This window comes from Tasmannia lanceolata, unplaced genomic scaffold, assembly GCF_043159265.1.
Source record: "Tasmannia lanceolata isolate RefF3 unplaced genomic scaffold, GAP_Taslan_0.1 ptg000007l, whole genome shotgun sequence".
NCBI lineage: Eukaryota > Viridiplantae > Streptophyta > Magnoliopsida > Canellales > Winteraceae > Tasmannia > Tasmannia lanceolata.
The window spans coordinates 251,252-275,780 of NW_027518684.1; the positions used below are offsets into that span (position 1 = coordinate 251,252).

A 24,529-nucleotide genomic window follows, 5' to 3' on the forward strand; every position below is an offset into this window, starting at 1 on the left:
GTGAAATTTGGATAGGAAGGCTGGTGGATATATGCGTCTAACTGCTTCTCATTGATTCAAACTTTTTTCTTTTACAAGTGATCATGCACATGGTTTTGACCATAGTTTCATTGATATTCTACTATAGTATTCGTTCCGTTTGGGGATCTTGCAATTCTTAGATGTTTCAGGTTGTTGAGAAAAATCCCCCGGGCAAATCAATCAGACCGTGCACAAATTAAACGGAAAAGTGAAAGTAATAAATCAAGCCACAAGATGAACACCAAGTTTGGGCCAAGCGTACTCCACAGGCGAGAAACATGATCTTACACTACGAGAAAAACAATATACAAGGATTACAATGGATTTAACCCAAAACCCACAACCCTTTCCTTGCTTCTCAACCCAAGACAAGACCGTACAAGAGAGTAACCCAAGAGAAAACCCAAGAAGAAAACCCCAAGACAAAGCTCCAAGAGGAACCCAAGAAAAACCCACTTTCTTCTTCTCCTTCTCTCTCCCTCTTTCTTTCTCTCTCTTCTCTCTTTCCAAGAGGTAGCCAAACACACCTCTTGCCCTCCCGCACCCTCTCTTGCCACAACCAACTCTTTCTTGTTCAAAGAGTATTTAAATCTCTAGGAGATTATCATGGTTGTTAAGAGTATTTAAATCTCTAGGTTTTCCAAAAAACCCATAAAAGAAGACTTTCTATTTTCTTTGCCTTACTGCCTTCCCACCGCATGTGCACATGTGTGAAATAAGGCAACTTTCCCAACAATCTCCACCTTGGCTTATTTCCCAACCACCTGAGGATTTTCCGTTGATGTCGCCACTGGTCCACCATTGGCGCAAACCACCATTGGCCTTCTGAAATACAAGCTACATACCCCTCGAATCATCCTGGTTCTAACTCCTTCTGATTTGATCAACACGGCCAATGCGCATGTGTAGCTGCCAACCCGATAACTCACCTAGTCAACTCTAGAGAGGGATCTCGATCCATCCTCGCCAATGCAGGTTCTGTCACCTTCTTACCATCATCTGCAACCTGGAAACTTGTCTCTGTACCAACTGCGAAAGAAACCCTATGTGTGTTCACATCATTACCCTGTTTCCAACTAGCCATCGAGATCTTAGGAACACTAATAATCATGTTCCCGACTAGACGATATAAACCGTCACACTTCTCTCCTTTCATCAGAATCATACAACCGCGTATGATTTTCTTGCAACCCCGGAGGTCCAATCGGTCAAGTGACACTAGATTCCTTCGCATCTTTGGGACATACGCTACACCACCCAAAGTACGAACCACTCCATCGAACATCTTGATCTTCACCGTCCCAACTCCCATGACGTCACAAGTAGACTCGTCACCCAAGGACACTACACTAACCCTTGTCTCCTGGAAAGTATCAAAATATTCCCTCATGGAGCATACATGAACAGAGCACCCTGAATCTAAAATCCACTCACCATGAGGAGACGTGTGATTACCTGTGTAGGCTGTGAGAACGTCTCCAAACTCTTCACCTTGCTCATCCGTTACTACCACCGCCGTATTCATAGCACCATTGTCCACCTGGTCAGCTCGCTTTGGACAATCCCGCTTGATGTGGCCATATTCCTTCCAGCCGTAACATTGCACGACCTTTCCGCCGACCCTGGATCTTGATCTGCCTTTTCCTAATCCCCTGTCAGACGACCTTCTCTCTTTGATTCCCACCATGAACAACCAACCCATGCTCTTCACTTCCACCAAAAACAGGTTTCTTCCGCATCTCATTCGATGCCGTAACTTTCTCCAACTTTATCGTGTACTTGACATACAATAAAGTCGTCACCAAGTTGTCATACGAATCAGGAAGTGAAGTAAGAAGCAAAAGGGCATTGTCTTCTTCCTTCAACTTTTCATCAACTTTGTGGAGTTGATCCACAAGCCCGTTGAACACCGTGATGTGTTCCAGAAGATTCTCGTCATCCTGTATCTTCAGCCCGTACAATTGCTGCTTTAGATACATCTTGTTGGCTAAGCTTTTTGACATGTAAAGCTTTTCCAACTTCTCCCATAATTTTGGCGCTTTTCTTCTTCCATAACGTTATACATAACTCTATCTGCCAGACATAGCCGAATCGTGCTGACCGCCTTCGACTAAATGTCTTTCCATTCGGCATCCATCATCTTCTCCGGCTTTCCATCCTTTCCCTTCAACGCCTTAGCCAATCCCTGTTGAACTAGGATGTCCTTCACCCTCATCTGCCATAGGGTGAAACTGCTCTTTCCGTCAAATCTATCAATGTTGAACCGAGTAGAACTTGATTTTATTGCCATCTGAGATTACTTCACACTTCACGGTGTAGCGCTCCACCTAGAACGAGAATATTTCTTGGACAATCTTTTTACTCCCAAAGATCGCTCTAGCCGCGATCCAACCACAACGCCCACGATCACTCCACCCGGCCTCGACGATCGCTCCAACCACGACTCTGATACCACTTGTTGAGAAAAATCCACCAGGCAAATCAATTCGACCATGCACAAATTAAATGGAAAATTAAAAGTAATAAATCAAGCCACAAGATGAACACCAACAAGATTTTATGTGGTTCGGCCTACTCCACGGGCGAGAAACACGATCTTCCACTATCAGAAAAACAATATGCAAGGATTACAATGGATATAACCCAAAACCTGCAACCCTTTCCTTGCTTCTCAACCCAAGAACGTATAAGAGAGTAGCCCAAGAGAAAACCCAAGAAGAAAACCCCAAGAGAAAGCTCTAAGAGGAACCCAAGAAAAACCCACTTCGTTCCCCACTTCTCTCTCTCTCTCTCTCTCTCTCTCTCTCTCTCTCTCTCTCTCCAAGAGGTAGCCGAACACACCTCTTGCCCCCTCGCACTCTTTCTTGCCGCAACCAACTCTTTCTCGTTCAAAGAGTATTTAAATCTCTAGGTTTTCCAAAAAAATCCATAAAAGAAGAGACTTTCTATTTCCTTGCCTTACTGCCTTCCCACCACATGTGCACTTGTGGGAAATAAGGCAACTTTCCCAACACAGGTTATAAAATTGCTAAATTTCTACTGTTTTTGTTTGCTGCACTGCTCCTGTTTCCTGTAACTCCTATTAATAATATCGTACCCAGTACTTAGCTTACATTTTTACTTGTGACCAAAATCATCAAACAGAGAACCCCAAGAATAGGGAAGGAAGAGAAACCAGAGAAGCTATTTGACAGATCAAAGTGCTTAATAATCTTGAAAGTGAGATTACTTTTGATATGGCACATGACCATTGCAGTCAAGCTTGCGGCATGAATAAGAGGAACCTGAACACAACACATGTAACCATGCTCACAATGATCTTTATATACGAGTGTCCCAAGGAGATCCTACTAGGCAAATCTGCCCCTGACAACTGAAGGACTCTCCTGCTTGATGAGATATGCAGGTGGCAATCGTTTCGGAAGATTCAAGTTCTGCAACTGTGGATGCTTTCTCTTGAAACAAAACTTACCTTCACGCATAAAACCGTTGGAGCATGTAGGATTGTGCATTTGTATTTGTCACCTTATTTTTTGTTAACTGAGACTTTCGAGAATTAATTGTTAGGGAATTATAAGGGAATTCTCTTATAATTTATTAGATTATATGTTTATGGAAATTATAAGGGAATTCTAATAATCTTAACAGAAGACACGCATTAAGGATTTTAATAAAATATGAGGACATAACATGGAAAATTATCCTTGAACTCTTCCTTTCAAGCTAATTGTGATGGTTGCTAACTTAATCATTCATTTAGTGGAACTTGTTTCTAGTCCTCTCTTTGGTGGAAATGTTGGAGCGAGGATTGGAAGGGTGGATGTGATTGATTCAGATTGGGACCTTCCATGGATGAAGAGATTATCTACCTTAATGTTATTATTCTTGGCATTGGAGAGCAAGATTGGATGCCTGATGAAGCACTCTTATCCTTGATAATCACAAAAGAAATATATCCCCATACTGTTTGTAAACTGTCTCTTATTTCCATGTCCACCATATATGTTGCTCATCAAATTGTAAGATGTGGGAAACTGTCTCTGACAATCTAAAAAAGATTTTGGAGGAATTTCCCCTGGTATGGGGAAGTAGATAAGACGGTTGTCCACTTAGTTACCTGAAAGAAGATTTATAAGCCTAATGGTAGAGGTTGGGGATCAAATTTTTTTATTGTTGTGTTGTTGAGGAAGTGAACGTTGGTATGGTCACAACAAATTTCTTCATCTTCTCTCCCATAAAATATAGTACGATGGGTCACAATTTTAACTTATTATGGTGGAATGTGGAGCACTCAAGCTTATGGTCGGGTGGAGAGTGGTTTTAGTGTTCTACCTGCTTATGGAACAGATGAAGTTCAAGGTGAGTGACGGAGGTTCTATTTAGTTCTAGCTTGACAAATGCTGTTGTTCAAATGTTTTCTTTCCTTTTTAGGCTGGCAAGAGAATGGAATACTGGGATTGAGTATGTCTTGGTAGGATTTTAGTTGGACTTGGAATATAGCAAGGTCTTAACTCTTCATGAGGCAGTGCCTTAACCAGGGCTGTGCTGTTGCAAGAATCTATGAATGATTTATATATCGATTAGCGGATTCATAATCTAATCTCGGAGATCAAAGATCTGGTTAGCGCAATCAAGCCCATCATTGAACATAGAAGGAGGTCAGCTAATGAGATGGCTGATCGGCTAGCGAAAGACGGTGTCCTGTTGGAATCAATGGTTGTTAATGTTGCACAAGGATAGAACATGCCTTATTGTAAGCTTTTTACTGGTTAATATGTTCGAATGATGTTAGCCGTTTTGGCCTTGTAATTATAGTGGGTGGGAACGACTTGTCCCCTTCCCTGTTTCATATAATAAAAGTCATCTTTCAAAACAAAAATTATATATCGATTAGGAGGGTATAAAGCAACGCTGTTTGGGATTGGGAACACTTTGAGGCCTTAGTTGTTTTTAACTTTGGTTCATGTGCAAGGTTAGCTTAGGGAGAAGTGTTTTTTCTCAGTAAGGAACTGTGTTAGACCCCAGTAGTATTGGGCCCAAGCATTGTCTTGTTCATTTACAATGGTTACCAACAGCAGGATTCTCACGGTGGTGCTCTCTTACTCGAAGTTTGTTAATGGTGTGTCATCCTCAACTAGGGAAGGGGGCTCTTCGGTAGCATCGGAAAAATCCTTTGATGCCTTGTTATGTTTTTAATGGTCTGGCACATTTTGAAGGAAAGAACACAGGGATTTCCAATGATCACAAAAGACCTATGGGAAGAGTAATAGTGGAGATGAAGATAGATTTAATCCATTGATCAAGGAATAACAAGGCAATGATCCCACTGCTAACCCAAGAAATATTAAGGAGTTGAAGGACAATCGTTTAGGAAAGAGTCCCATTTTTAACTCCAAATCCTCGTTGGGAGGCACGGCCGCAAGCGTGATGAATAAAACTAAATTATGATGAGAGTTCAAGAAGTAAACCAGGACGATTTGGAGTGGGGTGTGCGTTAACTTAAGAGACCACTGTGACATTGGTCCCGCCAGGAATGAAATTAAGTGGAAGCGCATACTTTCCTTTGTGGCCTTGGGTTTTTCACATTAACAATGCATGGAAATCTATTGATCGAAAGTGATTCCTCCAATGTCATTTCATGAGCACAAATGGTCTTTTTTGGACCTTAGAGGCTAGAGGAGAGGAGATTGTCATACATATAGACTTATGTCGTAGGGTAGCTCCATCGGATTGAAATAAGCTAAGATCTGCAAATGAGTGGCGGATATTTTGCCAACGGAAGGAGTAGAGTGAGACGGTTTCATAGTTGGAGATGGGTGCTACATTTAGCATTGTTGGTCAGTTCTTCAGACAAATTTAAAGATTTCCTGGTGTAGCAGTGAGGAGTCAAAGTCAAAGCGAACCATTTGTTTCTTCACCATCCTATGTGGACTTTGGCACGAGATAAATCTTTTGACCTTGACAAGGTACCTAGTTTATTTTGTTTGTTATGTCAAATTGGAGGCGAGGGAGGGCATCTACTGTAACTTGTTTCGAGTGTTTTTTTTACATTTGTCATAGTGATTGGCCAGATGTATCCGTGCAGAGATTCCTTACTGACTTCAAGGCCTCTAATTTGTTAGGTTCCATTGTTCCACCTCTAGGTGACATTACTAAGCTAGAGTTTGATGGTTGTATCCAGAGGTTGCAGAGGTATTCTCCTGTGATTAAGAAGTGATGGTTTTTTACCTTGCATTTGTAAGCCCACTTCCTGATATGGGACCTACTTTTTGCTGAACTAAAACCCTTCAGGTGGACATGCAACAGTCCGAACTCATGGACTATAAGGCTAATGGGTGACTCATTCAATAAGACCTGAATGTTAATACTGGACTTGGAGTATGGCAGTCCATCTTTGTGTCACGGCCCTTTTTGAAGTCCAGAGTTAGAATAAGGGTGGGAACGGAGGAGAGTTCTAGATTTTGAGGATACATGGTTTGGTGAGTCTCTTTTGTGCCATACCTTTGCAAGTCTATACACCTTAACTACCATTTTTTTGGAAGGTACACCTTAACTACCATTAGAGGGTTGAGAGTTTGTGACTACCTTTAGAGGGAGGTGAGTCTATATTTTAGAACATTAAGCTTTAGGCGAAACCTTAAACAAAATGAAATTTATGACCTTTCAAACCTTCTAGGTAGCCTTCGTAACCTCTACCTTGTCGTGTCCCGGACAAAGGAGTTTGGATATCGGATGTGCATGGATCCTTTCATTCTCGTTCCTTTTTTCAGGTGCTCAATGGAGAAGGTAGATCCCTGATTGCAAAAATAGGAAGGAATCTCTTGTTCCTCCTCGAATATTGGCTTTTGTGCAGACAACGGTAAGAAAAAAGAACAATACCTGTGAAAGGTAGAGGTTTGGCTCCGGTGATTGCTCGTGTAGGCTTTCTTCTGTTTTGTACCGATATCATTCATGTAATGAGTTAGTGGATCAGTTGGCAAACCAAGGAATTGACAGAGGAAGATTAGCTATAGGTGAAACTGTTCCACTTGTTGTGTGTGTGTGTGTGTGGGCTGTATTTTATGTGTTTGGGGGACTGGTTAGATTCAGTTGTATTTTTACTTAATTTATTGTTTGTACTCATTATGGGGACTGCTTGTCCGTGTGCTGTAATAAAAAGGGGCACAGTACAGGAGCATACATGGGATATAATTCGAGAAATAAATTTAACCAAGACGTGTTATTTCTTTAATATATAAAGGGGCCAATACTTTTGTTGGATTGTGCATCAAATATATTGCTTTCTCAAGGAAATATAATTTTACCAGGTGTGCCATGGTTATTTCACGGCTCAATTTCGCAATCATGCATGCATGGAAATTGAGCCTGCCAAAGAGGGTGATATCGATGCCCATGTCTCTAGATGTATTTTGTGTCAAAGTCCCCTTATGCATTGATGTCTAATATAATTGCAGATGCCAAATAAATATTCTTTGATGCCAGTTGAGGAATCAAAATATCAGTTCTACTTATTCTGTCAAGGTGCTGTCTGAAGAACTATTCTATTCTCCCTCCCAAGATTTAAATATCACTCATTCAGCACCTTGATTATCAAAAGGTTTATTTTTACCTCTGTTTTACTTCGATGGGTGAGACTGACTGGTTCTCACAGACTTCCTCATTGCGGAAGAAACAGCAAAGTATCATCTGTTACAACGACGTGCGGTTAATTATAGAAGATCCCAACTAGTTTAGGACACATAGAATGGAAGAAAATTATCCACGTAGAAAAACCCAACTAGAGCCAGGATTAGAGCCGGACAGATTCCTTTCACATTCTTCATGAAATTTTTCGAAAGGATTCATTTAGCCGACCCCAAATAGTTTGGGACATAGGGTTTGTTGAGTTGAGTTGAGTTGAGGTGAGCTGTAGAATGCAGCCTTGATTACTGGTTTTCCTCTCCTACCATTGCAGAGAGTGAAAGAAACTAAAAAAATGAACAGTTGAGAAGATAAAATGAACAATCTACCACAACTGCAAATTAAAGGGTTTGGATTATCTGATGTTGGTGATTGTCGCTAGATTAGCTCTTACTTGAGAGCGCTGTGCATTATCAATATCATACACTGCTCCTCAAGATCCAGCCCAATTGGTATGGGTCTGGATGTAATTGAAAGATCCGTTGGAAATGATTGGATTGGATTGGATTGGATCATGACACAATTGAAAGATCCGTGGAGATTTCCAGGTCCGATAAATTTTGAAACTCTCACAATTGTAAAAGAGATTTAAATAGGAGGAAAAGGTATACAAGCGACCTGTTGTGGTATGCTTGCATCAAATTCGACTAACTTGGTAAGATTCAATACTACCACTTTGGCATACATGAGTGGATATGGATTTTACCATTAGAATTCTGAATTACCCCAATTTAGATATGTAGGACCATGTGGCCAAACGGCCCATTACATGGTCCAGATCCGCAGTCGATGGATAAATGCCTAGTAGGGATAGCCCAATTCAGATGCCATCTCAGCCTCCCATCTCCCCTCGTTACCAATCTCCGAATTCAGTGCTAAGTAGTAAACAAAAAGAAAATGAAGATTAATAATGGTGGGTGCTGAGCATTAGGCAATGTAACTGTTGCAGGGAGTAAAGTATGGAAAGAAGAAACAAAAACAAGAGCACATACACCAAACTTACGAACTTAACACAAATATTAGAGCAGACAGTGCTCCGCCAACTTACTTCCAACAACAACAACAAAAAAAAGAAGGGAAATGATATATCCGCCCCTTTTGATCACCAGGAACACCCCCCTGTCAGTGTATCAATGGCTAAATAGGGGCTGTTGTACTTATGTCAAAAGAATTCTTGCAATCAAATACATGGATGGATGGCCTTGGTCCAAAAGATATTTAAAAAAAAAAAAAGAGGTCCTACCGGGAGTCGAACCCAGGTCGCTGGATTCAAAGTCCAGAGTGCTAACCACTACACCATAGAACCGGTTACGATTGTTAATTGTAAAACAAATTATATTTAAATAAAGTTGAAATTTTGGATTTTGCTCGAACTCTTATTTCCCACCTCGCCTCGCCTCGCCCGCCTCTACAAGTCCACCCATATTTTTGCCCCTTGGTTCGGGTCTGAACAGCAAGTCTTTGAGGTATGTTGGTTTGATATCTTTTTAGGGTTTACGAGTTCCAATTCCAATGGTTACTTGTATTAATATGTTTGTGTTGGTAACCTAAATAAAGATGGGAGATGTTGTTAGCATGGGAATTCTATTAGATATTGTTGAGGAGGAATGGATGAGAGACACCCTTCCCGATGATGGTATCCTCCTACCTTCCTCTTGCTTTTAATATACAGCATTTTCTCGACTGATTATTTCTGAGTCTATTCCGTTCTATATATTTTACAGATGTTCCTTTACCACCTGAAGTTGCAACCTGGACCGAAGATGTGGAGGATAACTCAAGTAACTCTCTCTCTCTCTCTCTCTCTCTCAGCCCTATATTTGTCAAATTTTATTGCAATTCTTATTTTCTCTGGTTCAATGTTAGCATTAGTGGATCATGACATTGATATGCATCAGTATCTACCTTTATCATCCCCAATTTTCCCTAAATAGCTATAACAGGCAGAGATTGGATGTGTTATAGTGTCTCAGTGTTACCAACCCCAATCGGTTCCCGACGTGATTGATCAGCCTCTCCGTCCTCCTTTCTGTGCAAAAACACAATTTGGTATACAATTCTTCATTCAGTTACAAACAAATGATACGTGGTGGTCTAGCTTGAAAGAGAAGAAAAAAATGGAAATTAAGAGGGGAAAAGGGGTAAAATCCCCTTTCATTCATAGGGCTGCTGATCTACATATAGATAATGATTACATTTCATTTGTAACAGCGTCTGACTACTACTAACAGAACCAATAACAACCCCTATAGATGCATGACTCGTGGCTGCTGATAACAGACTACTAATAGCTTGATCGTGCCTTGGAAGCGCACGTAACATTTCCACCCTCCTCGGTTTCGAACCTTGTCCACAAGGTTCAGATTGGGAAATCGTTTAGCAATGTTGTCAAACCCTTCCCATGTATCATCTTCTTCATTCGAACCCTCCCATTGGACTAGTATCTCCGTGGCTGCATGATTTCCTCGCTGAACTATGCGTCGATCAAGTACAAATTGAGGAGGTGGCTGAAGAGTTCCATCGTCTTTCACCATGGGCTGCTCCTGAATGGGCTGGATTGTTGAACCAAGTTTGGCTTTGAGCAGTGAGACGTGAAAGACAGGGTGGATTCACGACACGCGGGTAATCCAATTTATATGCTACTGGCCCCATTTTTTTTGACAACTTAAGGGCCCATAATAGTGAGGTGCAAGTTTCCAATTTTTCGGGCTGCAGGTGATATTTGTCTATATGGCTGTAATCTTAAGTAAGCCCAATCTCCAACTTGAAAGTGTCACTTATCGGCCTGTTTCTTCATCCTTTCCAGAGCTGCTCGAAGGTGGTCCTTAAGGAGTGAGATAACTCTCTCTTTCCTTCGAAAGTTGGTCCACTGAGTGAACCTTCATGGTTCCTGGAACATATGCTGTAAGGGAGGGAGGGGTCAATCCGTAAAGGGCTTCAAACGGACTCATCTTGATGATGGAGTGGTGTGATGTGATGTACCACCAGTCAGCCTGCGGAATCCACTTTACTCCCGGTGAAGCACCTTAAATAATTCTTGAGACATCTGTTAACAACCTCTGTCTACCCATCTGATTGAGGATGATAGTCAGTGCTCATGTTGAGTTTTGTCCCTTGCAGACGAAACAGCTCTTGCCAAAATATGCTAGTGAAGGTGGCCCCTCTATCACTCACAATGGAGTGTGGCATTCCGTGTAGTTTAACCACATTCTCAACAAATAGTGAGCAACTGATGATGCTGTATAAGGGTGTTGCATGGGAACGAAGTGACCATACTTTGAGAGACGGTCGACCACTACGAAGATGACACTCTTACCCTGAGACAATGGCAGTCCTTCAGTAAAGTCCATGGAGATGTCCTCCCAAATGCGTTCGGGTATGGCCAATGGTTTTTGTAACCCAGCAGGAGAAGTTTTTTCATTTTTAACCTGTTGGCAGGCATCACATTCTCTAACAAATCGCCGAACAGCGGAGCGCATATGTGGCCAATAGAAGACTGATCTAATCCTCTTTAATGTGGGACGATATCCAGAATGCCCTGCAGATGGCGACTCATGAAAGTCCGTTAGGAGGTCCTTTATAAGGCCTGAGTTGTGCCCGAGGAGAATTCTGCCCTTGTAACATAACAATCCATTATGAAGACTGTATTTTCCATCTTTGAGAGCTCCTTCTTGCCACATTTTTAACTTGTTTTTGAGGAAGTCATCAGTGTCATATTCTGCCTTGATCCGTTCGTGCCAAAGGGGTATGGCTGAAGAAATGACGAGCCTCTTCTTCCCTTCTTGAAAGTGCATCCACAGCAGTGTTCTGCTGCTCCCGCTTGTAGATTACATCATAAGTGTATCCCATCAACTTGAGCAGCCATTGCTCTTGCGCAGGAGTGGCAATGCGTTGTTCCAGCAGAAATTTCAAGCTGTGTTGGTCTGTTCTTATAACGAAATGTAGACCAACTAGATAATGCCGCCATTTTTTAATGCATAGAACAATGGCTAGCAGCTGTCTCTCGTAGGTGGACAAAAGTAAACTTTTTCCCTTCAGTGTTTGACTAAAGAATGCCAACGGTTTCTCCTCTTGCATAAGTACTCCACCTATTCTGCAACTGGAAGCATCACATTTAATTAAGAAGTTTTTTTCGAAGTTGGGGAGGGTCAAAACTGGAGTAGAGGTCATGGCTAGCTTGAGGGCCTGAAGTGCATGTTCAGCTTCACTTGTCCATTTAAAGCCATCTTTCCTAAGCTTGGTGTGCAACGGGCCTGCTATGGCTCCATAATTCCCAATAAAATTCCCATAGTGCCCGGTACATCCAAGGAACCCTCTCAACGCCTTCGCTGTCATGGGCTTGGGCCAAGACTGTATACATTTGATTTTTTCTGGATCTGGCCTCACTCCTTCGGCTGAAATTACATGGCCCAAATATTCAATGGTTGTTGGACCGAACCTGCATTTGGACCATTTAGCAAACGGCTGAAATTACATGGCCCAAATAGTCAATGGTTGTTCGACCGAACCTGCATTTGGACCATTTAGCAAACAATTGATGTTTATACAGTAAATCCAGGGCTAAATGAAGGTGCTGTAAATGGTCTTCATATGTTTTACTGTTAACTAAAATATCATCGAAGAAAACGAATATTGATTTTCGGAGGTACGGTCGGAATATGTTGTTCATAAGACATTGAAAAGTAGAGGGAGCATTGGTGAGCCGAAAGGGCATCACCAAGAATTCGTAATGCCCCTCATGTGTTCTAAAAGCGGTTTTATGCACATCGGAGGGGTGCACATGAATTTGGTGGTATCCCGACTGTAAATCCAGCGTGGAAAACCAGCCAGCACCTTGCAATTCATCTAGAAGTTCATCAATGATAGGTATAGGATACTTATCTTTAACCGTTTCTCGGTTAAGTGCTCGGTACTCTACACAAAATCTCTAACTTCCATTACCCTTTTTCACAAGCAGGACCGGAGAAGAGTAGGCACTTTGGCTGGGCTGGATCAATCCTTCTTTGAGCATATTGCGGACTATAAGCTCTATCTCATTCTTCTGGCAGTGCGCGTATCGGTAGGGTCTGACCGGGACTAGGTTGCTGTTGGTGTGCAGGACTATTTTGTGGTCCTGGGATTGTTCCGGACGTAAGCCCTTGGGTTTGTCAAATGCTACCTTGTAATGATCCAGCAAGGATAACATCAAGGGATTAGTCTCTGTGTGGTGTTTTCGTGGCCGATCAGTTGCAGCAGAATGCCTTGCTTGCTGCTACACATATTATTGGCGAATCTCTCTCTCTCTCTCTCTCTCTCTCTCTCTCTCTCTCCACAGTACCGCCCTGGAAAAAAAAAACTACAACCATCTATGATCCTTTCCAAGTTGGGGTTCTTTGGAGCCGTCCATCCTCCTTTCGAATCAGGGTTTTTTCCTGCAAATCTGCTGTAGTAAAAAGACTCCAGTAATCTATCATCCTTGTCAATTTTGGGGTTTTCCCCATCTCTCGCTTTCTGAGGCTGCAACACATAGAGAGATTGAAAGTGGTATGTACTTCTCTTGCTCTTCTTCTCCTTCTGCTTCAAAAATTTGTTTCGTATAATTACTACTTCTTCTTGCTCTTCTTCTTCTTCCTTTTCAGAAATTTCTTTTTTATTTAATCCTTTGATTTAAAGTTCATTTTAGATTCTTCTTCTTCTTCTCCCTCGATGAAACTCCCTGCTTGAAACCCAGAAAACCCCTTCATTTTCCCCTTCATTTGCAATAGAACAGCCCCTCAGTTGTATTCGATTCTAATCTCTCTCTCCAAACCCATCCAACTGATGAAGTTTTTTATTTGATCCATTTACTGTATTAAAGAAGAAGGAATCTCTCTCGATCGACTCATCAAGGAGAAGAAGAGGTGGAAGCAGAATATTTCCATAGGTAAACTTTAATTTATTTTTTACATTTATACCCTCTTTGTGATCATTCCTTAGGGTCTGCATGTATCTACTCTCTCCCTTCTCTTAATTGTAGCTCTTGATATTATTACAGTAAATGGATCACAAAGAAGCTCCCTCATCCAGGCTCTTGATTTTTACATTTCCTTATGCTTCGTTTGGTTGCACAAAAGCTTGGCAGCCGTCGGAATTTGGTTGGGATTTGGCATGCCATTCCATGTTTGATTGCCAAAATAGCATTGGACTCCCTTGGATTTCTCCCATGTAATAATTATTTGTGTGATGATGTGGATTCCTTGTCCCCTCTAAAAGCAAATCCTTCCAAGACTAAAAAATTTTGGTTGAATTTTCTAGGGAATGATGCTCTTTCTCTCTCTCTCTTCCCTCTATCCTTATATTGGTAATGACACCCCTACTTATTCTCATACTTTCCGAGGATACGCCGTGCAACCAAACACTGCTCCACTATTCTCCAGGGTAATTCTAGACAAATCAAAATGCTTGTCTCCTCCCGTTTGACTACCTTTGAATTCATATTCCACTACTTTCCGAGCCATCCCGAGCAACCAAACGGAGCATTAGGGTCTGCAGAATGTATCTACTACAGGCTCCCTCATTCATGTCTCTCTGTTTCTTTGGAGGATATTTAATAAGCATGCCAAGTGTTTGTGGAATTGCCTGTGAAGATAATGTCTTTCTTTTTGAGGCTTCAATTCAGCCAGATGGAATTGTTTCATTTAAATATCGAAACCTCAAAGGCCTGAACAAATCCATAATTGGGTCCGTAACTTCCACCAACCTTCTCAATCCTCAGGTGTTATGGTCTTTCATTTGCTTCTACCTTCTACGTTTCACTTGAATTTAGCATCTAACTTCTATATATTTTTAGTTCTTACATGCCACCAATTTTTAATTTCACTAGCTAACACCATTGAACTCTTGTTTTTTACTAAATGTCCATGTTCTGTTGATCTTCCGCGTTTAACTCCCTTCTTAAAATCTATACATCTTTTGTTGTTTGAAGCATGAGCATTATGAGTGATTGGCAGAATTGTGTGCACATGTATTGAAACATTGAGTATATAGTCATTTTTATGATGGAATCTCCCAGATTTTTTTTAAGTAAAACATCATGTTCTTCAAACTATAATTGGATTAGCAAGTTCGGATGCCCATCCTTAACCGATTTTAAATGACAATTCTGCTCTATATTAATTTTTCCATTTTTTAAAGTTTTCCCTGTAACACGAGGTTGTGAGTTTCCCCTGACAGGAATCATTGGAATGTGATATTCTCCCACATTGCATATTTTCTGTAATAATTATAAGCCACGTACTGTCAATCTGTGGCATTTTTTTAGAAATGATGTTTGCATTCCCATGTTTTACTAATGGAACTCTTTCATTTTACACTGTTCTAATTAGTTATTGGAACCCTTAAAATGCTATTAACAGCTAATCAAAAGGTCTCCTTAAGGGCCTGAAGCCTAGTCGCAATTCCATTTCGGTAACCCATCTCCAATTCGCTCATGTTACTCTTTATGTTTCTTGAGGAGGATATCTCATCGGTAAAAAACTTAAGAGGAGTTTTCAGATGGTTTGAAATTACATCTGTACTGAAGATTAATTTCTCAAAAAGTGGCCTAGCTGGAGTTAACGTTGAACACACAATCGTATCGAATTAAGCCAATATTATCGGATGCAGAGTGGTGAATCTCCCGTTTTCTTATCTTGGGCTACCACTAGGTTATGGAGTACCAAAAGCATCTCAATGGGACCCAGTAGTGGAAAGAATAGAAAGAAAATTGGCCTCTTGGAAAAAGAAATACATTTCCTTCGGAGGCCGAATCACACTGATAAAGGCCTCATTAGCAAATACGCCGGTCTACTTTATGTCTCTATTCAAGATTCTGGCAAAAACTGCTCAAAGAATTGAGAAGCTGCTGAGGGATTTCCTATCGGAGGAAAATGATAAAAACAAGAAATTAAAACACCTAATCAGATGGAAGAAAGTGTCTCGATCCAAGAAGCGTGGTGGCTGGGCATTCAAATTAAGAAACAAGTCGCTTTTGGCTAAATGGCTATGGCATTATGGCGAGAAAAAAAAAGACATTATGGCACATAATTATAGGGGATAAATATGGCACTGACTGGGGTGATTGGAATGCAAGAAGCCCATCTAGTGGTAGGGGATCCGAAGCTTGGAGATCAATCTGTTCGGTGCGAAACATGTTTGAACCTTTTATCAGATTTTCAGCGGGTAAAGGGATGTATGGCTAAGGGGATATGCCTCTATCTTCCAAATATCCGGACTTGTATAGGCTAGCCATCAATGGTGAGGCGAAAATTCCGGAGTACTTGATCAGGGATGGCGAACTGGGGAGGGGATTCTGGGACATCAGGTTGCGTAGGAACCTCAAGGAAGATGAAATTGATAATTTTGCCTCTATGACCGAGTTACTGGAAGCGCACTATTGCTCATCGTTCGCTCTGGACGATAGAATTTGGGAACCTGATCCCGATGGTATCTTCATTGTGAGATCATTGTTCTCTGCCATTGCTGACGGAAACAAAAAGGCTAGACGTCGTGCCATCGTCTGGAAGTCGCAGGTGCCTCTAAAGGTGGGAGGGGCATAGGATATAATCAAAAGTTAAATTAGTAGGAGATTTTAGATTTCTTCTAGTTTTCTAGTTAAGTGTCTTCCTTATGCACGTTTTGGTATGTGTAGATGACGCGAGGCCTTATAGTCCGCAAAGTAAAAAAAAAAAAAAACTGGATTCTAGAACCGTCACTTGTCACTTAATTGGGTATCTCGATAATGATTCGCCGACCGTGCTCCGGGAGAGTTGTCGAATCGCAATCTACGTGTATGGCGATTCTCTGGTCTTTTCTCTTTTGTCATTCATTGGTTTTGTTCCCCCAGTTCCTCGGCTGCACCTCGAGGTGCATTTAGTTGTCTCTAAAAGTTTATACAGACTTATCATTCAGTGTTTTAGAAAGTGGTAAGATCAGTGGGAGTTCTGAGCCTCGAAAGATAGTTTTTGAGGAAAAGTGTGTTCTCATGCCTATAGTTTGGCCTAATATTGTTGCTCAAGTAGAATGTAATTCTCACTGAGTAGCCCGGTCATAAGGATTCTCTAGTTGTTCATGAAGAATAGATCATGTTGAAATTCCTAACTCTTCTGAGTGGCTAGAGACATATATAATGTGGTCATAAGTTTTCCAAGTGAGTAAGGGCACTTGGTGTGCAAACTAAAGAAGTTTATTCATGGGATTAAATAGGATTCCACATAATGATACTTAATGTTTGATGAGGTTGTTACCTCTTTCGGATTTGAAGAAATTGCAATTGCATCTAACTGAAGATCAGTGGGAGCAGGTTTATTTTCCTGGTTTTAATGTTGATATCGCTGATATCGGTCTCTTGTGTGAGACAAAATTGATATTTCCAGTCTTTTTCATATGAAAGGTTATGAAAGGTCTAGTTGAGACATCTTTTGTTTGGCATATAGATTCATCGTGGCATACCTAACTAGTCGTAGAGTGTGTACATCAATCAGGTTCTTTTATGATTTAGCCTACATGCTTGTTCTCTAAGGGCTAGTACAATTTTATAAGGGTGATATGTTCACCAGACCATAATACCCCAGAAATTGTCTAAAGAAATTAAATGCAGAAGAAAATTTCTTACTCGTCAAGCGTAGGAAATTTGATGTATGTACAGTTGTATGCTCATCCAAATATCGCTTTTGCGATCAATGTACTAGGTAGATGGTAGAGTGATCCTGGCAGGGATCACTGGACATCAGCAATAAAAGGTTATGCGTTATTTGCAGAGGATTAATGACATTATGCTCACATACAGTCTGTCAAATCACCTTGAGGTGATTAGCCATGCGGATGCAGTTTTTGCTGGTTGTCTAGATGATATGTGTTCGACCTCAGTATGTATGTTATGGCAAGATGAGCCATATCATAACTGCTTACCCACTAACATAAGGATTGCCATACATGTTTTAATGGGCATGTTACCCTATGGGGTTATTTTATAATTTGATATTTTGGTTAGTGGAATTTTCTTGGTTTGGTAGAACTATATGGTTTTATTGTTTGCGGGTGCTTTATATGAATAAAGGTGATATGTTCTCGAGAATGTTATTATGGTTGCTATTGCCATTTTTTGTGCGCACATAATTAATTATATATTGCTACGCCTCATGGGAGGTGTTGCCTCATGGAAGGTTTGATACTTAAAGACTTAAGCTTTAAGTAGGACAGGCTTTGCTCATATGGTATAAAGGTTTCTCACCTATGAGTAAAGTATAAAGGTACTTAAGACATCAAGATTGCCCGTCTTAAGAGCTTCACTTGTTGAAGCATAAAGGTCCGGTAATGGACAAGCTTTGCTTGTTGAAGCATAAGGGTCCGGCAATGGACAAGCTTCGCTTGTTGAAGCATAAGGGTCCGGCAATGGACAAGCTTCGCTTGTTGAAGCATAAGGGTCCGGCAATGGACAAGCTTCGCTTGTTGAAGCATAAGGGTCCGGTAATGGACATAAAGTTTGGATCAATTTGGAAATAGGCATGAAAGATCACATTTACATGTAATTTTCATACCACACAGCCATACCATTTAGCCTGTATCAATGAAATTGCTAGTACTTTGACATGTACGGTACTATGTCGTGATATGATGTAACGACCTTCATGATTGGGTATTAGTAGCTTTGTTTGATTAAGGCAAAGTAACTAAATGTTTTGAATTAAGTTTTCAAACCAAAGGTTTTGACGGCAAAGTTTTCTATCAATGTCCTATGCAATCCAAGTGGGAGAATGTAAGATTTTTTAAGGACTTGCATAGTACATATTTTAGCTTTTGTAAAACTGGATTGTAGAGAATGTTTGATTATGGTAAAGAGTAATTTAGATCGGCTCATATACGGTTAGTGATCAATAAGGTTTGAGCCGGGAGCACCTTAGCCACATGAGATCGCGTTGGAAGGGGTATGGTAATGGGTTAATAATGTGTGGGCCCGTTGTAAGCCCAACAAGGCTTGTGGGCTTATTTGAGGAACAAGAGTCCGTAATGGGTCGGCTCTAGGGTTTCCTTTATGTTATTATAAATACGGGATTGGTCCCTACTCTCACACATAAGGTTGTATTTTTCCCCATTAGAATACACATGAGGAAGTGGAAAGAGTAGAAGACCGCCCATAACATTCTTCATTTACAGACAAGCGATATCATCTTGGGATCGAACGCCACGTTTCTGCTAAGGACTAAAAGCCATACAAGGAGGTATGTATGCCGGATCTCTTCTCGTGTTTAATCTGTTCAATCACATGCTTATGACTTGATCGCGCAACTCAAAGTAGTTTTACATACTCTGTTTACACTACAAGGGTGGGTGAATATATCATTTTCCAAGATTTATCCTTGTTTGAAATGACTAAATAGTAAACTCCATATTCTAGTGTTCTGTTCATCCTTGAGGAGCATTTGGATGCAAGTGAAAATCTTATGGATTTTTTCCTTGGAAAAAAAATAATTTAACGAATAAAAATTTGAGAATTTAACAAAAAGTTGGAAAAGTAGGGTGCTGTTCGGCAACTATTCTCCGCCCTCATTAATTTTGGGTACGAAAGCTGGATTGAAACTTCGACCTCCAGGTTGAAGAACAAAGTCTTGACCATCGAGCTAGAGGCTCAATCCTATTTGCCCTCATTCTTTCACGTGAGGTTAGCGAATTGAGAAAGCCCGAAAATCTCTAAAATGAAGTTCAGCAATTGGCCCAATTCTGCCCATTTCTATTTTCCAAAGGACCTTTGGAAGATTCTCATTATCCCATTTCCTCCCGATTATTTTGGCGAGAAGCCTTGCCCGCACACCCTCATTTTCCATTGTTTTTTTTTTTTTCAATGATAATTTTCCCTTTATCCATGGCTTGAACCAAGAAAAGTAAACAAATAGGTATTTAAATTTAAGAAGAAAATGACTGGAAACTAAAAATAAGTGTTTAGTGTTACAGGTGAAATTCGCCTATCCGCTAAGATTACGGCACGTGGCATTTAGCCTATTTAGGCAACCGAACTTGACGTTGTGGAACAATGGCAAGTGTTTAGTGTGACCGTAGCGGATTTTGTCACCAACATTTAGTCTTAAAATTTAAGAAGGGACGGTCCTATAGAGAAAGGTGGCACCAATTTAGCTTTCGTTAGAAATAGACAAAAGTTCCGTGATGTAGGTAGGGAAATTAAATCCTAATGGGCAAATATGCCACTTATTGAGCATGCTATCTGCATCACCCGGTAATCTCCCGTCTATTTTTGACAGCGTGAACAAGTTTAAGACAATAATATGGCTGTGTTTATCAAAATAAGGAGTGAAAAATTAAAAAAAACATTTGGGCATTATACGATTGGACATATTAGGCAATGACAAGGATTTATTGCAAAATGGCTAATTTAATCATTAGCTAGACTCACAGGAGCCCTGCAAAAAATCAGGGAAAGGGGTGCCCTCATTGGTCAAAACTCCTTTATGACAGTTATGTTATGACCATGTTTTGCTACGCATCCTTAAATTGGTTTTGACCAATGAGGGGGCCCTTTCCCTGATTTTTTGCAAGGGCGCCTGTGAGTCTAGCATTCCTCTAGAGGAATGATAGATGCTCATCATTTCAACTCTAAGCACATGTAATTAGTAAGAAAGTAGCAAAAAGAGCCATTAGGGTCCTTTCTACTTTAGATATTTTTTGAGGGACTCTTGTGCCACGTGAATGCGATCGGATGCCTTGACGCAACCCCAAGAGCAGTTGAAGAAAGCTCGATCAGATAATCGTATGTTTAATTCTTGTTAAGGGTATCTTAGCATGGCATGTCCATTCTTCTCGGGACCAAGATCATCATGATGTTCTACAAGATGAAGGGTCTATATTGCGTCCCCCATGTGGGACCCAAAAAATTGTGCGTGGCCTAGTCCCATTCTCAATTAGAGTAGACTTGGGCCCCAGCTTGCAAACTGGGCTTGGGTTCAGAGCCCGTGATGATGCGAAAACAAGTGAGTAGGCATGCCACACCACACCACACCACATTTACCGTGGGCGATGCCTAGTCTCATGCAGACACGTGCGCAAGCAGACCTAACCCTCGTATTATGGTGGGACACACACGTAGCACACATACAGTAGGTGGGAAATTCTCGGTTTCCCCCCACCGACGGAGCCTCCCGGGCCTTAATTGCCGAAAATATTTTATCTAAACAACGAAAGCCAGGGGCCCCACCCCACAACTGGATATGATATATTATCCCCCTTTTCTTCTCTGGGTCACCCCGTTAGGCGTTAGAGTGTAAAAAGGAATAGTCACATCACAACTAGTGGGAGAGGAGCGGGAAAGAAAAGGGGGTGAATATAAAACTTACTCTGATTTTTGTCCAAAAAATCAAGACAATCGGTCCTTTTGTCCAGCCCCTACAACATCCCTGAATTCGTTCGTTCACCACACGAACACGGTTCTCTTTCCCTTTTTATTACTCGACTCTTTTTTTTTTTTTTTATCACTATCGTTCTTGATTTTCCCCTCTATCTCTTTCCAATTTTTTTCCATCTTCCAATGCAAACGTCTAGCTGTAATTCTAGCATGTTGTTATTTTTGTGTGTTTGATTGCGGGTAAGTAGATGCTATTTGTTTTTGCTGGGTTTGTTTTGTGAGGTTTGGTTGAAGAGTTTGAAGTTGCATTTCTTGGTTGGTTTTGGAGTTGTTTGGCTTTTAATTTTTTTCTTTCTTTCTTTAATATAGCCTCTATGAGCTGCATTTAGGGTCTTCATTGTTGGGTTTTGTGGATGTATATTTGGTTTATAATTTCTTTTTCGTTTACTGGTTTTGGAGCTGCATTTTCAAGCTGCTCTTCACAGAATCCCTTGCTTTTGTTTGTTTGTTTATGCTTTATGGGTTTTTTTTTTTTTTTTTGAAAGTTTAGTTTCTGAAAACGTAGGGTGCTTCCTGAAAGTTTTATTGAGATTTTCCTTGGGGCGTTCGGTGGATTATTCATATTTAATGGTAATTTATTGAGGTTTTTCTAGGGTTTATAAAATGGCAATAGGGGATTGAATCAGGTTACTGTTATTCAGGCCTGTTATTTCGGTGTTATTCAGGCACTTAGTTGTTTGATCAGAGAGCGGAAAAGGAAAAGAAAATTTTAAGAAAGTGGGATTTTTGGTAATGGGTTGAGCGGAAAAAAAAACTGATTTTTTGTTGGAGAAGAGCAAATCTGGTGTTTTTTTATTGTCAAGAAAGTGAGAAAGGGTGACAAAAGGCTGGATTCGTTATGGGTAGCACAGTTCCAAGAGAAAGATCTCTCTCTATTGATCTTGAAAGTGGTGGAACTACTGGTGAAGAAGAAGGCTCAAAGGACACTGTTTCAAGCAATAAACAGACGAAAAAGTTATTGGGTAGGGTCTGGAGTGGTTTTGTGAGCTTTGATGGATCAGTCAAAGGTGAAGATAGGATAAAGACATGCAACAATTTCTCAAATTCTCCTAAGGTTTCCATTGCGTGTGTTCCATTTTTAACATATCAAAAGTTAGGGGTAGAAGAAAAGGCGAGTCTTGTGGAGAAGGATATGAGGAAGGAGAAACCTAAAAAGAAGAAGAAGCCTCCCAAACCGCCTCGGCCTCCCAAATCACCACAGTTAGATGCTGTGGACCAAAAGTTGGTCAGAGAGATCAATGAGCTCACCATGTTGAAGCGAGCAAGAACTGAGAGGATGAAAGCATTGAAGAAGATGAAAGCTGCTAAAGCAGCATCGCCTAACAGTAATCTGTGTGCAATGTTCGTTACTGTTATTTTCTGCCTTTTGATAATCTTGCAAGGTATAATTCTTTCCAATTTTGAATTGGCTTTGTTTTTATTTTCTTTGATTTTTAAAATCATGACTCCGGTGTCGTGGTTGAATGTATATTTTTAGGTTTGAATCGTGCTTAGTTTGGCTTGCATTATGTTTGTAAGTGTTCTCCCTTAATTATCAATGTTTTCAAAGAAGCATGGTTTCACTGCTCCCACTCTATCCATCTGATAAAGCCAAGATGTATATCTAGAAAGAAGTCAGCCACTGGTGATGTCTACTAGTCTAGTCAATGGCGAAGAAGGGTCTAAAATAAAATAAACTAGACTTGCTACTTAGTTGGGATTTTTGACAAGTCTGCTGATGACTTGGTTTTTGCTATGGGATTTTACATGAACACATGGGCTTGATTCATTAGAATTCAAATGAATGTCAAATTTCATATTATTTATTGTGTTGCATAATGTACAACATCTGTGGTTTTTCTACAAAATTCAAATATATCAGCTCACATCAAAATAGCTTATATTGTTTGTTATATTGCTCGTTAATTTTTGCAATATGTCTAAATATTTCAGCATTTCAAGTTCATGGGATCTCACACATGAGATTTCATTTCCATGTCGAGCTCTGGCAGACATGTTCGTGTCTGTGTCCATTCCACACTTCTCCTTGCATAGAAACTTCATGTAGAACATAAACATTAATACAGCCAAATAAAGCTGTTGATAGTCTACATACTTGGTCCTTCGTGACAACTGTGATCATAATGTTAGGTCTGGTCCTTCCTGCAGGAAAATCCCATGGTGCCTTGAAATACTCCTTTAAACTTAAGTTTGGCGAAATACACTATCTTCATATTCAAAAAAGAAAAAAAGGAAGATTGGAAAAATACACTATCATCTTCTAGTGCAGTGTGCTTTTGTTCTAGGCACATTGTAAGCTAAGTTAGTAATTGTTGGCTATCATAATTCTCATGTTCGGAACTGTAGGCAAACAGCATGAATAGTATTGTATTGTTATAAACATAATTAACATATGGATATTTCGGGCACCCTCAAACTTTAGCTGCAAATGGATTTTATACACTTGGTAAAGCATTTAGTTTTCTTTCAGCATTCAAGTAATCAAATTTATCCACCTGTTTTAGCTGATGGTTCTGGTCTGGATGATTATCATCATGGAAGTTATATAGGGTTACATATTTAATCTTTGCTTCAGGTAATAAATTTGAATTCCATCTTTCATACATCCGATGTACGCCTCTTATTGTGTATTTAGGCGCTTCCATTTCTTGGGGTTTTGTTTATCTGTTTCTCTTCTATTTTGACCCTGCATTATCAACTATTGGGTTTTTTTTCAAAGATTTCTGGTTGATATTTGGTTGTCCACTTATATAATTTCAAGTTGCCTTCATATTTCCCTTCCAAGTTTCTACAGACGTTGAAATTGACTTTTAGGCCATGTTTGGCAACCATGAAAAAATTATTTCATGGAATATTCATTGGTCCAACTGTGAAAGTGGAGCTGAGAAGGAGGGAGGGGGAGAAACTTGAGAGGGCACGAGTGGAGAGAGTATGGAGATAACATGAGAAATCCCTAAAAACAGTGGAAAAAAAAATACCCTACTTCAAATTGGGGTTTTTTTTCCCTATTTTTGGCTTTTCATGCTCCCCTCAGTCCTGAATTCTCATGTCTCTACCTCTCTGCCCATATCTCACAACTAGCCCCACTAATATTCCATGGAATAGTTTTCATGGTGGCCAAACATTGCCCTTAATGTAAATTATTTTTCTGATTTTAGACAAATGCTAATTGTGCTTCTGAAATAAAACCCAGTAATGCTTTGGATATATATAGAACAATCCCATCTTGTGATCTGTCTAGCAATACTTCTAGAAAAAACCACCACGATATTCTTTCACATTGTCTCAGCAGTAAAGGAACCAGTATTATTCATGTTGATTCTCTTGTAAGGTGTATGCTATGTGTAATTCTATATTGCTTTCTGTTAACCACCCTTCCCAGCATAGGTAATACCTTGCATTACGTCCATCCATTTACAA

General features: G+C 40.3%; 1 protein-coding gene, 1 long non-coding RNA gene and 1 other non-coding gene across 5 annotated transcripts in view; 1 reads left to right on the forward strand and 2 right to left on the reverse strand.

The window, feature by feature from the left end:
* Positions 1 to 24,529, forward strand: part of LOC143881309 (uncharacterized) — a 26,291-nt gene continuing 1,762 nt past the window's right edge. Inside the window, exons 1-3 of one of the 3 annotated variants that reach the window (XM_077384302.1) lie at positions 1 to 9,167; positions 9,259 to 9,337; positions 9,426 to 9,482. In XM_077384302.1, coding sequence (XP_077240417.1) covers positions 9,259 to 9,337; positions 9,426 to 9,482 — 136 coding nt within the window. In that variant the 5' untranslated portion in view covers positions 1 to 9,167. Of the gene's footprint in view, positions 9,338 to 9,425; positions 9,483 to 21,079; positions 22,492 to 24,529 lie in introns of those variants that run through there. The other 2 variants (XM_077384301.1, XM_077384300.1) reach the window with 2 other exon arrangements.
* TRNAQ-UUG (transfer RNA glutamine (anticodon UUG)) lies at positions 8,936 to 9,007 on the reverse strand. Its single transcript has one exon. It is a non-coding gene; the product is annotated as a tRNA-Gln (tRNA).
* The window catches only part of LOC143881311 (uncharacterized), a 7,928-nt gene continuing 6,326 nt past the window's right edge, over positions 22,928 to 24,529 (reverse strand). Inside the window, exon 3 of the long non-coding RNA XR_013251921.1 lies at positions 22,928 to 23,251. This is a non-coding gene — a long non-coding RNA (uncharacterized LOC143881311). The remainder of the gene's footprint in view (positions 23,252 to 24,529) is intronic.